Source organism: Schistocerca gregaria, chromosome 9 (genome assembly GCF_023897955.1).
Source record: "Schistocerca gregaria isolate iqSchGreg1 chromosome 9, iqSchGreg1.2, whole genome shotgun sequence".
Lineage (NCBI taxonomy): Eukaryota > Metazoa > Arthropoda > Insecta > Orthoptera > Acrididae > Schistocerca > Schistocerca gregaria.
The window spans coordinates 202837506-202852415 of record NC_064928.1 but is presented as its reverse complement, the minus strand read 5'-3'; the positions used below and the strand labels follow the sequence as shown (position 1 = coordinate 202852415).

General features: G+C 41.7%; 1 protein-coding gene across 3 annotated transcripts in view; it reads left to right on the top strand.

Annotated features, from left to right (window-relative positions):
• Nucleotides 1-13317: 13317 nt before the first annotated feature.
• The window catches only part of LOC126292064 (uncharacterized), a 305572-nt gene continuing 303979 nt past the window's right edge, over nucleotides 13318-14910 (top strand). Inside the window, exon 1 of one of the 3 annotated variants that reach the window (XM_049985869.1) lies at nucleotides 13318-13427. In XM_049985869.1, the coding sequence (XP_049841826.1) occupies nucleotides 13425-13427 (3 nt within the window). In that variant the 5' untranslated portion in view covers nucleotides 13318-13424. Of the gene's footprint in view, nucleotides 13428-14315; nucleotides 14476-14910 lie in introns of those variants that run through there. The other 2 variants (XM_049985870.1, XM_049985868.1) reach the window with 2 other exon arrangements.

Sequence of the window (14910 nt, the reverse complement as noted above, 5' to 3'; positions counted from 1 at the left end):
GGGGAAGATCAGTTTGGATTCCTTAGAAATGTAGGAACAAGTGAGGCAATACAGACCCTACGACTTATCTTAGAAGAAAGATAAAGGAAAGGCAAACCTACATTTCTAGCATTTGTAGACTTAGAGAAAGCTTTTGACAATGTTGACTGGAATACTCTCTTTCCAATTCTGAAGGAGGCAGAGGTAAAATACAGGGAGCGAAACGCTATTTACAATTTGTACAGAAACCAGATGGCAGTTATGAGTCGAGGGGCATGAAAAAGAAGCAGTGGATGGGAAGGGAGTGAGACAGGGTTATAGCCTCTCCCCGATGCTATTTAATCTGTATATTGAGCAAGCAGTAAAGGAAACCAAAGAAAAGTTCGGAGTAGGTATTAAAATCCATGGAGAAGAAATAAAAACTTTAAGGTTCGCTGATGACATTGTAATTCTGTCAGAGACAGCAAAGGACTTGGAAGAGCAGTTGAACGGAATGGACAGTGTCTTGAAAGGAGGGTATAAGATGAACAACAACAAAGGCAAAACGAGGATAATGGAATGTAGTCGAATTAAGTCGGGTGATGCTGAGGGAATTTGATAGGAAATGAGACACTTAAACTAGTAAAGGAGTGTTGCTATTTGGGGAGCAAAATAACTCATGATGGTCAAAGTAGAGAGGATATAAAATGTAGACTGGCAATGGCAAGGAAAGCGTTTCTGAAGAAGAGAAATTTGTTAACATCGAGTATTGATTTAAGTGTCAGGAAGTCGTTTCTCAAAGTATTTGTTTGGAGTGTGGCCATGTATGGAAGTGAAACATGGACGATAAATAGTTTAGACGAGAAAAGAAGCTTTTGAAATGCGGTGCTACAGAAGAATGCTCAAGATTAGATGAGTAGATCACATAACTAATGAGGAGGTATTGAATAGAATTGTGGAGGAGTTTGTGGCACATCTTGACTAGAAGAAGGGACCGGTTGGTAGGACATGTTCTGAGCCATCAAGGAATCACCAATTTAGTATTGGAGGGCATCGTGGAAGGTAAAAATCGTAGAGGGAGACCAAGAGATGAATACACTAAGCAGATTCAGAAGGATGTCGGCTGCAGTAGGTACTGGGAGATGAAGAAGCTTGCACAGGATAGAGTAGCACGGAGAGCTGCATCAAACTAGTCTCAGGACTGAAGTGGTACAATAACAGATTTAAGAGCTACACCATTCTTCGACGCTGCGGATTTTTAAATTGAACTTTATTAACCTGTTATTAAAACAATTGCGTAACCATTTAGCTCTGTTCGTGATTCACGCATTACCATTAAGGTAATGTGGGGTGGGGTACTGCAATGTACTGATGCTTAAAACGTACATCACAGATGGTCAGAGCTGCGCAGTATCAAAATTATTGCTCACATTTTGTAGCAAAATCGATTGCAAGCTTATTTCATCATTGTCCGGTTTTCCTCTTCAAACCGACTTTTTTGGTTATTTTTGACAAATCCCTGATACTGCAACTTCGGTTGTCAGAATTTGTAGGCGTGGTCGTCTCTTCTGTATTCCTGCGATGTGAAGACTTGGCTTGACATGCTAGTCTATTTGAAACTTTCTTTTCCACGAAACGTTTTTCGGAAACTCGACATGTATAACTGTTGCAGGACGGCCAGCTATTCACAAAACTCCGTTCCTTTTATCGGGTGGCATGACGCACAACAAGTTCAACTGTGTACAAGTAAATAGTAAGCTAAACTGAAACAATAGACTTGTGTAGTTTAATTGTTGCCGACGCTATCGGTGTGATAGCGAAGGGGATTTAACCGGGAGCGCGGGCGTTGGAGCACTCACTCTTGTTTGCCTATTCATGTACTTCTGTAACGATTTCGCTAGGCAGTGGGCCCTCGGTTAGCGATTGAACGCAGTTCTAGGTCGCGGTCAATCTGTGAGACATCAAAACTAGAGCGAGCCAGAGATCGCCCATCTAAATTTTTAAAATATTGCAAACATAGGGCGAAAATATGCATCGTCACTAGTTTTTAGTTAAAATATGCAAAAATCGGTGAAAAGGAGCCAAATATCCAAATGCAGAATGAGATTTCCACTCTGCAGCGGAGTGTGCGCTGATATGAAACTTCCTGGCAGATTAAAACTGTGTGCCCGACCGAGACTCAAACTCATGACCTTTGCCTTTCACGGGCAAGTGGTCTACCATCTGAGCTACCGAAGCACGACTCAAGTTTCATATCAGCGCACACTCCGCTGCAGAGTGAAAATCTCATTCTGGAAACATCCCCCAGGCTGCGGCTAAGCCATGTCTCCGCATTATCCTTTCTTTCAGGAGTGCTAGTTCTGTAAGTTTCGCAGGAGAGCTTCTGTAAAGTTTGGAAGGTAGGAGACGAGGCACTGGCAGAAGTAAAGCTGTGAGTACCGGGCGTGAGTCGTGCTTCGGTAGCTCAGATGGTAGAGCACTTGCCCGCGAAAGGCAAAGGTCCCGAGTTCGAGTCTTGGTCGGGCACACAGTTTTAATCTGCCAGGAAGTTTCATCCAAATGCATGTTGTAATGGTCGCCTAGTCGTAGATATTGCTATAATCGCACTATTTCACTCCCATTTACAAAGCTTGTTAGCACTTGATGTTTGGTTGGCGCCATTAAAATGCATTGTACACTCCTGGAAATTGAAATAAGAACACCGTGAATTCATTGTCCCAGGAAGGGGAAACTTTATTGACACATTCCTGGGGTCAGATACGTCACATGATCACACTGACAGAACCACAGGCACATAGACACAGGCAACAGAGCATGCACAACGTCGGCACTAGTACAGTGTATATCCACCTTTCGCAGCAATGCAGGCTGCTATTCTCCCATGGAGACGATCGTAGAGATGCTGGATGTAGTCCTGTGGAACGGCTTGCCATGCCATTTCCACCTGGCGCCTCAGTTGGACCAGCGTTCGTGCTGGACGTGCAGACCGCGTGAGACGACGCTTCATCCAGTCCCAAACATGCTCAATGGGGGACAGATCCGGAGATCTTGCTGGCCAGGGTAGTTGACTTACACCTTCTAGAGCACGTTGGGTGGCACGGGATACATGCGGACGTGCATTGTCCTGTTGGAACAGCAAGTTCCCTTGCCGGTCTAGGAATGGTAGAACGATGGCTTCGATGACGGTTTGGATGTACCGTGCGCCATTCAATGTCCCCTCGACGATCACCAGAGGTGTACGGCCAGTGTAGGAGATCGCTCCCCACACCATGATGCCGGGTGTTGGCCCTGTGTGCCTAGGTCGTATGCAGTCCTGATTGTGGCGCTCACCTGCACGGCGTCAAACACGCATACGACCATCATTGGCACCAAGGCGGAAGCGACTCTCATCGCTGAAGACAAGTCTCCATTCGTCCCTCCATTCACGCCTGTCGCGACACCACTGGGGGCGGGCTGCACGATGTTGGGGTGTGAGCGGAAGACGGCCTAACGGTGTGCGGGACCGTAGCCCAGCTTCATGGAGACGGTTGCGAATGGTCCTCGCCGATACCCCAGGAGCAACAGTGTCCCTAATTTGCTGGGAAGTGGAGGTGCGGTCCCCTACGGCACTGCGTAGGATCCTACGGTTTTGGCGTGCATCCACGCGTCGCTGCGGTCCGGTCCCAGGTCGACGGGCACGTGCACCTTCCGCCGACCACTGGCGACAACATCTATGTACTGTGGAGACCTCACGCCCCACGTGTTGAGCAATTCGGCGGTACGCCCACCCGGCCTCCCGCATGCCCGCTATACGCCCTCGCTCAAAGTCCGTCAACTGCACATACGGTTCACGTCCACGCTGTCGCGGCATGCTACCAGTGTTAAAGACTGCGATGGAGCTCCGAATGCCACGGCAAACTGGCTGACACTGACGGCGGCGGTGCACAAATGCTGCGCAGCCAGCGCCATTCGACGGCCAACACCGCGGTTCCTGGTGTGTCCGCTGTGCCGTGCGTGTGATCATTGCTTGTACAGCCCTCTCGCAGTGTCCGGAGCAAGTATGGTGGGTCTGACACACCGGTGTCAATGTGTTCTTTTTTCCATTTCCAGGAGTGTAGTAATCGCTGCTGCTTGCGCTGCTGTGTCTCGATGCTGATGCTGGCTCTAAATCTGGATGTCTAGGGATAAAAAGATGAGGTCCCGTGTTCTTAATGTGCTTTTGATGATAAATAACGAGCGAAACCAACAAATATTTAAACTTCAAATATTTATTACTCTGGTGGCCATCTCAATTCCACTGTCCACCAAAGACAATGACACAACACAAAGTAGTACTTCTTTTACATGTTCGTCGCATTGTTTATCCACCTCGAACAATAGCACACATACACACTTTACCAAAGTGACATTCCGACTGCGCTCCCAACCCTTCTTGCTGCTTGTATTTATAACCTTGTCAAAGAGCTACTAAACAGAGATATAGTTTATACGTCACATGTACATCTGTTATCGTAATTTGTGTAGAAAAGTTATTAATTTATATCAAGTGACATAATTTAACAGGTTATTAAAATGACAGACAGATCTTTTCACTTGACAGAATAATTCTTTGTTACAAAAACGTCGTTTTTTAGAATTTTGTCAATTGACTTCTCCAATTTGCATAAATAAGTAAATAACATGAATTATTAAGAATTCCATTGGTTTCGTCTAAAATAGGAGTGTTTACATGAATACTGAGTGAAAAGGGTCCTAGTGAACAAATAGGTTTAACTGGGTGATTTTTATTTAAGGAGATTCAAAATACGTCAGTTGGTCACTATTTTTCGTACTTCATATCAATTATTTAAGATGAACTTAGTGTTTTTACATGATGACATTTGCTGTATCAGTGATCAAGTGATATTAACTTTTGTGTGGGTCAGTTATTCAGTGTAATTTAATGGGTTGACTGTTTATGGAAACATGTTATGCAATCATTGTTAACATACACAATAACTTTTCTATAATCATAAATACTCATTAAACTGGTTGAATTTGGAGGGTATCGCATACTTCGGTAAAGTAAAGCTTTTAATAGGTTCTGTTACAATGTGTAAATGCATAAAATCCGGTCTCTAGTTATGATAATCCCTTTTTTTTTTCAATCTCAGTTCGGTCAACAGTCCGAATAATAGTATTATTGCGCAATGTTATCGAGCAGTGTATGGCGAAAGTCCACAATATTGCCCAATATTATTGTGCAGTAGCATTGACCATCTATGGGCTGCTTTAAAGTTCTGTCCATTGTATTCCTGTTTCTGAAATTGAATTCCGTGTATCTTGTCATATTTGTCGTAGTTATAGAAATTAGTAAACAGCGAAATAAAACTGGAAATTCAATAAAAGTTCATGCAAATACATGTATCTTCTCATTGTATTATCTTTCAAATGTAATAAGTACAAAATAATATGGCTAGAGATGAAAAAATTTAAATTTAAATAAAAAACATCAATTTTACTCTCTCCATTCAAGTAAGGTAAGGTGCGAGAACAGTAAGCACATGACAACCCCTCTCTGCCTCGTGATGACTGGGTGTTGTGTGATGTCCTTAGGTTAGTTAGGTTTAAGTAGTTGTAGGGGACTGATGATCGAAGATGTTAAGTCCCATAGTGCCCGACACGTCATGTTGTCTTATTGGACCATTGAACGTGTAGCAAGTATGAAGTAAATCCATGATCCGAAAGTAGTGACCTCTCCTTTTAATTTACAATCAAAGCCATATAATCGAAAATGTTTGTACTGAATTTCTAAGCAGACTACTGAAAATAGATGGTAGAAATATAAGCGGCAAACGTGTCAGAACTCTCTGCTGACTACAACATAACCTGGTGTTCAGGCCGCTACGTAACATAACCTGAAAAATAGTGTACCCGTCTGATTCAGACTAAACTTCCTTGCAGTAAGTGATGATCGACTTACGTGGCTCACCAAAACGCTTCTTCCTTTCACGAAGAAAACACAGACATCTGGACGAAGTAGACAAGAGACTTTTAGTCTGTCATTTTCATCACAACGGAATCCACAAAAGCATGCGTCTATTGACAATTGGGTTCCATTGTGTGGTGGCGAAGAAGTTGTCGAGTGGTGACACTGTTTTTTAGTCACCTCAGGCAGCATGGAGGCTTCAGCGATATGATAAATATGCGTTCGTGTACGCATGTAAAAGAGACTACAGTTGAAACTGGGCTCTTATAAGCATCTAAGCATGTGAATGTGGAAACCAAAACCATTCTTCTGAAAAAAATACTTCATACAATGTCCTTTCGACACTGTCCTGTGCAGTAAATACTTAACCGATCAATGAGTGATAAGTCAATTTTACATACTTTTTAAATATTGTTCCCAAAATTTTAGAATTGTGAAGAGAAGAAACACAGTTTAATACTGATACCGAAGGAAATTATTTTCAGGTTAATTACCATAACTGTCGTATTTCGTTCCTGCTACTAAATTTGTCGCCAGTATAATGCTTAATTATTTCTTCCATTTTTTGAAACAATTTATTTATTCATTTCTTTGTTTTACCTTGCCACGTGACAACGAAAACAGCCTCGTCACCTTTTTAACTGGATATATCTTTCAGAAGAAAAACACAACTTGTGATAAATGTTTACTCATGTTAAGGCGGCTACACACGGAACTGCATGCTTCGCAAAGACTCTTGCGCAAGCATGCACAAATCCGCTCGCCTCCATACCAGCAGTTGACCGGCGTTGTCTGTTGAAACGTTGTTGTGATGCCTCGTGTAAGGAGGACAAAAGCGTATCATCACGTTTCCGACTTTGATAAGGGTCGGATTGTAGCCTATCGCGATTGCGGTTTATCGTATCGCGACATTGCTGCTCACGTTGGTCGAGATCCAATGACTGTTAGCCGAATATGGAATCGGTGGGTTCAGGAGGGTAATACGGAACGCCGTGATGGATCCCAACGGCCTCGTATCACTAGCAGTCATGATGACAGGCATCTCATCCGCATGGCTGTAACGGATCGTGCAGCCACGCCTCGATCCCTGAGTCAACAGATGGGGACGTTTGCAAGACAACTACCATCTGCACGAACAGTTCGACGACGTTTGCAGCAGCATGGACTATCAGCTCGGAGACCATGGCTGCGGTTACCCTTGACGCTGTATCACAGACAGGAGCGCGTGCGATGGTGTACTCAACGACGAACCTGGGTGTACGAATGGCAAAACGTCATTTTTTCGGATGAATCCAGGTTCTGTTTATAGCATCATGATGGTCGCATCCGTGTTCGGTGTGATGGTATGGGGTGCCACTGGTTACACGTCTCGGTCACCTCTTGTTGGCGTTGACGGCACTTTGAACAGTGCATGTTACATTTCAGATGTGTTATGACCTGTGGCTCTAACCTTCATTCAGTCCCTGCAAAACCCTACATTTCAGCAGGATAATGCATGACCACATGTTGCAGATCCTGTACAGGCCTTTCTGGATACAGAAAATGTTCGACCGCTGCCCTGACCAGCACATTCTTCAGATCTCTCACCAATTGAAAACGTCTGGTCAATGGTGGCCGAGCAACTGGCTCGTCACAATATGCCAGTCACTACTCTTGATGAAGTGTGGTATCGTGTTGAAGCTGCATGGGCAGCTGTACCTGTACACGTCACCCAAGCTCTGACTCAATTCCTAGGCATGTGAAGGCCGTTATTACGACCAAAGGTGGTTGTTCTGGGTACTGATTTCTCAGGATCTAGGCACCAAATTGCGTGAAAATGTAATCACTTGTCGGTTCTAGTATAATATATTTATCCAATGAATACCTGTTTATCATCTGCATTTCTTCTTGGTGTAGCAATTTTAATGGCGAGTAGTGTGCATTTAGTAATCGTTCGCCACTGAAAATGTTAATTAAAAAACAAACAAGATATCAAAGTCTTGGCTTGTCTGACTCGTGCTACTCTTAGTGGATTTCTGTACAAGCGTTATACAATTCCTAATTTGCAAAAATGTAAGAGCATCGCTCCAGCACTGCTGTACAGCTAAGTACACACTTGTATATAAAATCGAGCGATTGTGTATAGACATTGTAGAGACACTGCCAATAGATGTGTAACTAGACAATGCAGATAGATCGGCAAGAGATTATCGCGTGTACACACTTGAATGCCTTGTTACTCGATATTTGCTAAATACGGCTGACCTTGTTGAGGTGCCTTGCGCAATGACGGTAATCAATGAGGAAAGAAATCGAAAGAGCTCTGCGACAATAAAATTCTTCTATACTCCGTTCATCATAAGAATAAACCTGATGTAAAAGTTACAACATGTGTTCCTCCGCGTTTGCTTGGATCTCATTGGATATCGGTTCACGTGGAGCGGACGCCAGTGTCCAGTACAGTCAAGTACGATCATAAGGATCGCTTTATTAGGGTGACCAGATACAATTGTTTAAAAAGGAGGACAAACAGCTTCAAAAAGGAGGACAAAGGAAGAAAAAAGAGGACACATCAAACGGGTCAACTTCAGATGAGGATACCACACGTCAGCTTTGGGCAAGTCACGTGACTGCCGGGAATTACCGGTAAAACTAGGAGTTAATTGTTACTGATGGTCAGGTGGTGGTTAACTGGGCAATATAAAAAAATTAAGAACATTCATTGTGGTGACACTGTGGCGTCAATTGTTTTGTTGTGTCAACAACACGGAATTGTTAACAAATCGAAAAACGTAAGAAAATTCACCTCCCTTCATTCGGCACATCACAACCAACATCTACAATTCAAACAACAGCTGACGACATGTAAACTGCACTTTAACCTTCCGAATACAGATAAATTGAATGACTATGAAACAATGAAATAAAACCACGACAGTTAATCTGTCGAGTTATTTCTTACCTTTATTGGCAACTGAGACGTACGTTCCAGCTCCACATATCTTAAATTCCGCTTCAAATTCATTTCTCCCTTTCTTGAAAGTCGGATATTTGCAGGAAAGGACATCACAAAATGTACACTTTCGTTTAGGCGTAGCCAAATATTTTACGTACTCACTCGGTTAAAAATTACACTCACAAATCACACATGAACTACAGGAAGCCAAGCCAATACAACGCTAAGATATGCAACGAAAATTTTAAATAATCGATATATGCATTCGCTTATAGTTCGATCAACGATAACATCGACGATCCTGGTGCCACCTATTAACACCGCCTTCGTAGGTGTTTATCACGATGGCTGCGCCTATAGTTAAAGTATTTAAGATAAGATCAATAGAACTGGACGAATTGTAAATTCAACTGTATTACGCTCAACTTTGCGAAAAAGCCGGACACTGTAAAAATCCACCCGGACCCCGGACAAAGAGCTAAAAAGGAGGACATGTCCGGATTAATCCGGACGTCTGGTCACCCTGCGTTTTATGCACTGTTACACGCACATAGGCTGATCGATAATGCAAGACAACAGCTTTACCGGCGCATTTCACTTGGACACCATAGGCTAGCCAGCAGGTCCAACTAACCGGCAATGATGTAATGATGTGACCAGTTGCAGAGAAACAATATAGCTTCGAATGTCATTTAATTTTTAAAGATAATGAAATAATATTCGGCAAAACTCCAGCACTAGCGCACACCAGACGGTAACCGAAAAATGCTCTCGTTCACACCTAACATAGTATTATAATTACAAACACGCGTGATGAAAATTCCTAAAAAATGGAGTATTTTTTCGGAAAGAACTAAGTGTGATAGAAACGTATAGTGTAGAGATTTCACCCTATTGTTGAATACTGAAGTCACTGACGGTATTAATTACAGTCATCTGGTAATCTCTTAGCTCCTTACTTATCCGAATCCGAGAAATATAGTTCAGTTCTGGAACTGTCATCTGCTTCGTTGATAAGGAGTCGTTGAGCAACAGAATCCACGAAGCCACTCAGACACCGCATTTTCTCCTGTTCTTTTATGAGGAGCCGTTCTACGGGGTGTTACAAAAAGGTACGTCCAAACTTTCACGAAACCTTCCTCACACAGGAATAAAGAAAAATTGTTATGTGGACATGTGTACGGAAACGCTTAATTTCCATATTGGAGCTCATTTTAGTTTCGTCAGTATGTACTGTAGTTCCTCGATTCACCGCAAGTCGGCCCAATTGAAGGAAGGTAATGTTGACTTCGGTGCTTGTGTTTACATGCGACTCATTGCTCTACAGTACTAGCATCAAGCACATCAGTACGTGGCATCAACAGGTTAGTGTTCATCACGAACGTGGTTTTGCAGTCAGTCGATGTTTACAGATGCGTAGTTGGCAGATGCCCATTTGATGTATGGATTAGCACGGGGCAATAGCCGTGGCGCGGTACGTTTGTATCGAGACAGATTTCCAGAACGAAGGTGTCCCGACAGGAAGACGTTCGAAGCAATCGATCGGCGTCTTAGAGAGCACGAAACATTCCAACCTATGACTCGCGACTGGGGAAGACCTAGAACGACGAGGACACCTGCAATGGACGAGGCAATTCTTCTTGCGGTTGACGATAACCCTAATGTCAGCGTCAGAGAAGTTGCTGCTGTAAAAGGTAACGCTGACCGCATCACTGTATGGAGAGTGCTGCGGGAGAACCAGTTGTTTCAGTACCATGTACAGCATGTGCAGACACTATCAGCAGCTGATTGGCCTCCACGGGTACTCTTCTGCGAATGGTTCATTCAACAATGTGTCAATTCTCATTTCAATGCAAATGTTCTCTTTACGGATGAGGCTTCATTCCAACGTGATCAAATTGTAAATTTTTACAATCAACATGTGTGGGCTGACGAGAATCCGCACGCAGTTGCGCAATCACGTCATCAACACAGATATTCTGTGAAAGTTTTGGCAGGAATTGTTGGTGATGTCTTGATTGGGGCCCATGTTCTTCCACCTACGCTCAATGGAGTACGTTATCGTGATTTCATACGGGATACTCTACCTGTGCTGCTAGAACATGTGCCTTTACAAGTACGACTCAACATGTGGTTCATGCACGATGGAGCTCCTGCACATTTCAGTCGAAGGGTTCGTACGCTTCTCAACAACAGATTCGGTGGCCGATGGATTGGTAGAGGCGGATCAATTCCATGGCCTCCACGCTCTCCTGACCTCATTTATGGGGGCATTTGAAAGCTCTTGGCTTCGCAACCCCGGTACCAAATATAGAGACTCTTCGTGCTCGTATTGTAGACGGCTGTGATACAATACGCCATTCTCCAGGGCTGCATCAGCGCATCAGGGATTCCATGTGACGGAGGGTGAATGCTTGCATCCTCGCTAACGGAGGACATTTTGAACATTTCCTGTAACAAAGTGTTTGATTCACGCTGGTAAGTTCTGTTGCTGTGTGTTTCCATTCCATGATTAATGTGATTTGAAGAGAAGTAATAAAATGAGCTCTAACATGGAAAGTAAACGTTTCCGGACACATGTCCACATAACATATTTTCTTTCTTTGTGTGTGAGGAATGTTTCCTGAAAATTTTTGTAACATCTTGTATATCCCCCCAGCTTTCGTTAGTGACATGCGAAAAAGCTGCATGCTTTAGTTACAGTACGTCTGGCTGCTTAAGTAGTGTTATTTCGCGCGACAAATCCCTCAACTTAGCTCATCAGTTCTATTCCACTCTGGTTCGTGTGCGACTACATCTGTGATGTAAAACAATGGACATAGTCGGAATGAACAGTTTTTGATTTTTCATCTTTGTCTTAAAAAATTAAATTTTTACGTTTTCTTAATTTAAGCAACCTTTGTTAATAATCTTTCCCAAAATTTCTATAATTTAGAATTTATATTTGAAATGAATACAGGAATTTTGCGTGTATGTCATTAGAAACAATAAGTCATGCATTTTTCGTAAAAAATAATAATGAATTCTACAATTACGAGATGTAGGTATTTTCAGTTGAACGAAAATAAAAAAAATGTTCAAGGCGAGGTTTGAATCAGCGGTTCATAAAACGTGCCAGTTCATCAATCATTACGCTATCGATTACGCTACACGTCCCACGCTCGGGGAAATTCTGTTGTATGCAACACAGCCTCTGAAAACTTCAAAACCGATTTTTTCTGTTATCGTATGAAAAAGCTTAAGAACAATGTTTTTGTCGGAACTTTTTAACCGCGTTCGGTTCGCGTGTTTTGCTACTGAGCGAGAAACAGCCTCCGCCATTTTCATACTGCACATTAACGGCGCGACAATCAGAGGACAACAGTATACAACTGTGACTGTAAAACTACATAACCAAAGCCTGATTAAGAAAACCGTTGATGACAATACATTAAAATATCTTAAAGCTTTAATTAACATAAGTTAGTAATAATATGACTAATACATGAGTAGGACCTACCTCCAAGAGCAGAACAACACCAGCGTATCTCTGCTATGGCTTCTGAGCAATCATTGCGTTTGTGTTGGTTTACATCAGGTTTATTCTTACGATTAACAGAGTATAGCTGCGATTTTTGTAATTCTATTGGCAGTTACTAACATCCTACAAACATGATACTGCCAGAAGATCTTCACCATTTTCTTCGTTGGTCACATTTTTATAAACGTTGTTTAAGAATACTAAAAACAAAAATAATGAAAAAGATGAAGCGTTTTACGCGATGCACTGAGAACCAGCTGTGGGCCACATTTGCCAAGTCCATGTTACGAAATGTTGCGCAACATTGTACAAGAATTGTTTCATGTTTCCCATTTCAAACGTAAATCAAAAGTCCTGCGATTTTGTTGCAGAAACGTGTTTTCGGACGACAAATGTCTCTCAGTTGCCGATAGACTATCTAGAAACAATAATCGCTCGACTTTGTACACTAGTGTGAACAAGGCATACGACGAGGTTCGCGAATGAGCTTAAGTGTTCTACATGTGACAGTGAGAAACTGTTTTTTGTTGATTAAACTGCTGGATAATGTGAGAAGAAACGTAACAGAAGCATTTTGGTGCGAAATGGCTTAATTACAAGCCGATAACTAGCAAGCTATTGAAGATCTAAACGCACAAGTTTTTGTTTGATTCACTATGTTTCTTATTATGTGCAGTATATTAATCTGATTTATTAGTTCTGTAATTTAAAAAAAAAAATGGTGGTCTCATATGGAGCAATAAACATAGTGGTCCATGTTAGTGCAATATTATCCTGTAGTTTAATTATTATGTTTATATTTCACATTAAACTAATCTGAGTGAGACAGTTTCGACGTGCACTCAGCACACTTTAACTTTTATGCTTTTTATCGAAATAATATAGATATTTCCAATATTTTGCCATGTAACCGCTCAATAAAGTACGGGGAGATAGCTGACATCTAGCGGCAGTGTCGGAATTACGGGCGCAGTGCCGATTACGGCTCCAAAAACCGCTCGATACGGAGTCGTTTGTGTCTCGTTCTCTGAGGCGACGCCTGAACGGATACATCCACTTTGGAAATGGTTAGTTTTACAGTAAAGACAAATGTTGCATATTTTTCGCTAACAAGGCATAACTTCTCTAACTTCCATTTTGCATAGAATGTACTGTATATGTAAGCTTATTGTGTATGCAAAATCTGTTGCATGTAAAATTTGGTATGCGCAAAACTTACTTGAACAATGCATGAATACTCCAGTAATCTGTACCGTAGTTTTGGAAGTTTGCTTAAGTGTCTCGCAAAAGTGGAACTTTCGGAGCTAACGACAATAAGGGCTCTTGTGTAAGCCACGTTCTGTTAGTTTCAAGTTCCATAGATCATTTGAACGATTCTTTTATCGAAATCAGTTTGCAGGATATGTATACTTCATTAATGTTAACGTTAGTGAACACATTATTTTTAGTCATACTCTTGCGACTACACTTTTTTTTAATTTATTTTTTTTATTTTTTGTTCGTACTGACTACCAGTTTAAAGTAGAACTTCATCAGATTTAAACCTTGCTTCACTACCTATCCGACTTTTCCATTATTGAGCAGATGATAAAAAAAATGTTTTTGCATATTGAACTCCTTTCTGAATCATTGACAGCTTTAACAATGAGTAATGAGGGTAATTTTTTCTGATAGTGTTGTAGATATTCCCATCAATATTCTCAAATTGTGGCAGATTATTTCTGACGAATTTTATAAGCGAATATATGTACTGTAACGTTGCAGTTAAAATGTCTAGTTCCATGAAGAGGTGCCTGCATTACGTCAATGGGTGAACATCATACATTATTCCTATAACTCGCTGATGTGCAATGAATACTGGTGAAGTACCCCAGATTATTCCTTATTGCATTATTGAGTGGAAATTCGGAAAATATGTCAGGAGATTGATACGTTTGTTTCAAAGATTACCAGCTACACGAACAGCAAAAGCAGTCGACCTCAGTTGTTTGAGAAGCTCAGTAATACGCTTCATCCAGTTCAAATTTTCATCAATATGTACACCCAAGAATTTGGAGCATTTACTGACTCCTGCTCATGTGTTACAATTGTTGGTTTGACTGGGCGAAATTCAGAGTGAGTCCATTTTCAGTAAAACACTTAGAATTCCGTGAAAAATCATTTGTCAGCTCTACTGTTGCTTTCTCTGTAACTGGATTTATTTTAACACTAATATCGTCTTCAAGGAGTACAAATTTTGCTTGTTGAATGTTAAGCGGAAGGTCACTCAACATATATAAGGCATAGCAGTGGACCATTTGTGAAGTTCAAACATCTTAGGAAAACTTTGCCGTGACTAAAACTCAGTTCCTTGTTTATTTTTGCATCATTGTAGATGAGTGATGTTACACCATCGTGAACGGGTTTCCATTTATTTTACTTAATTGCACATTCTGGTATTAATGTTACTGTCTTATGCTGCAGCTGATGTTTCAAGACAGCTTGTTATCCGAATTTTTCTATTTGCTTGTTGGTTGGGTTTTCCGTATTATCGAAACTTTGAACCATATT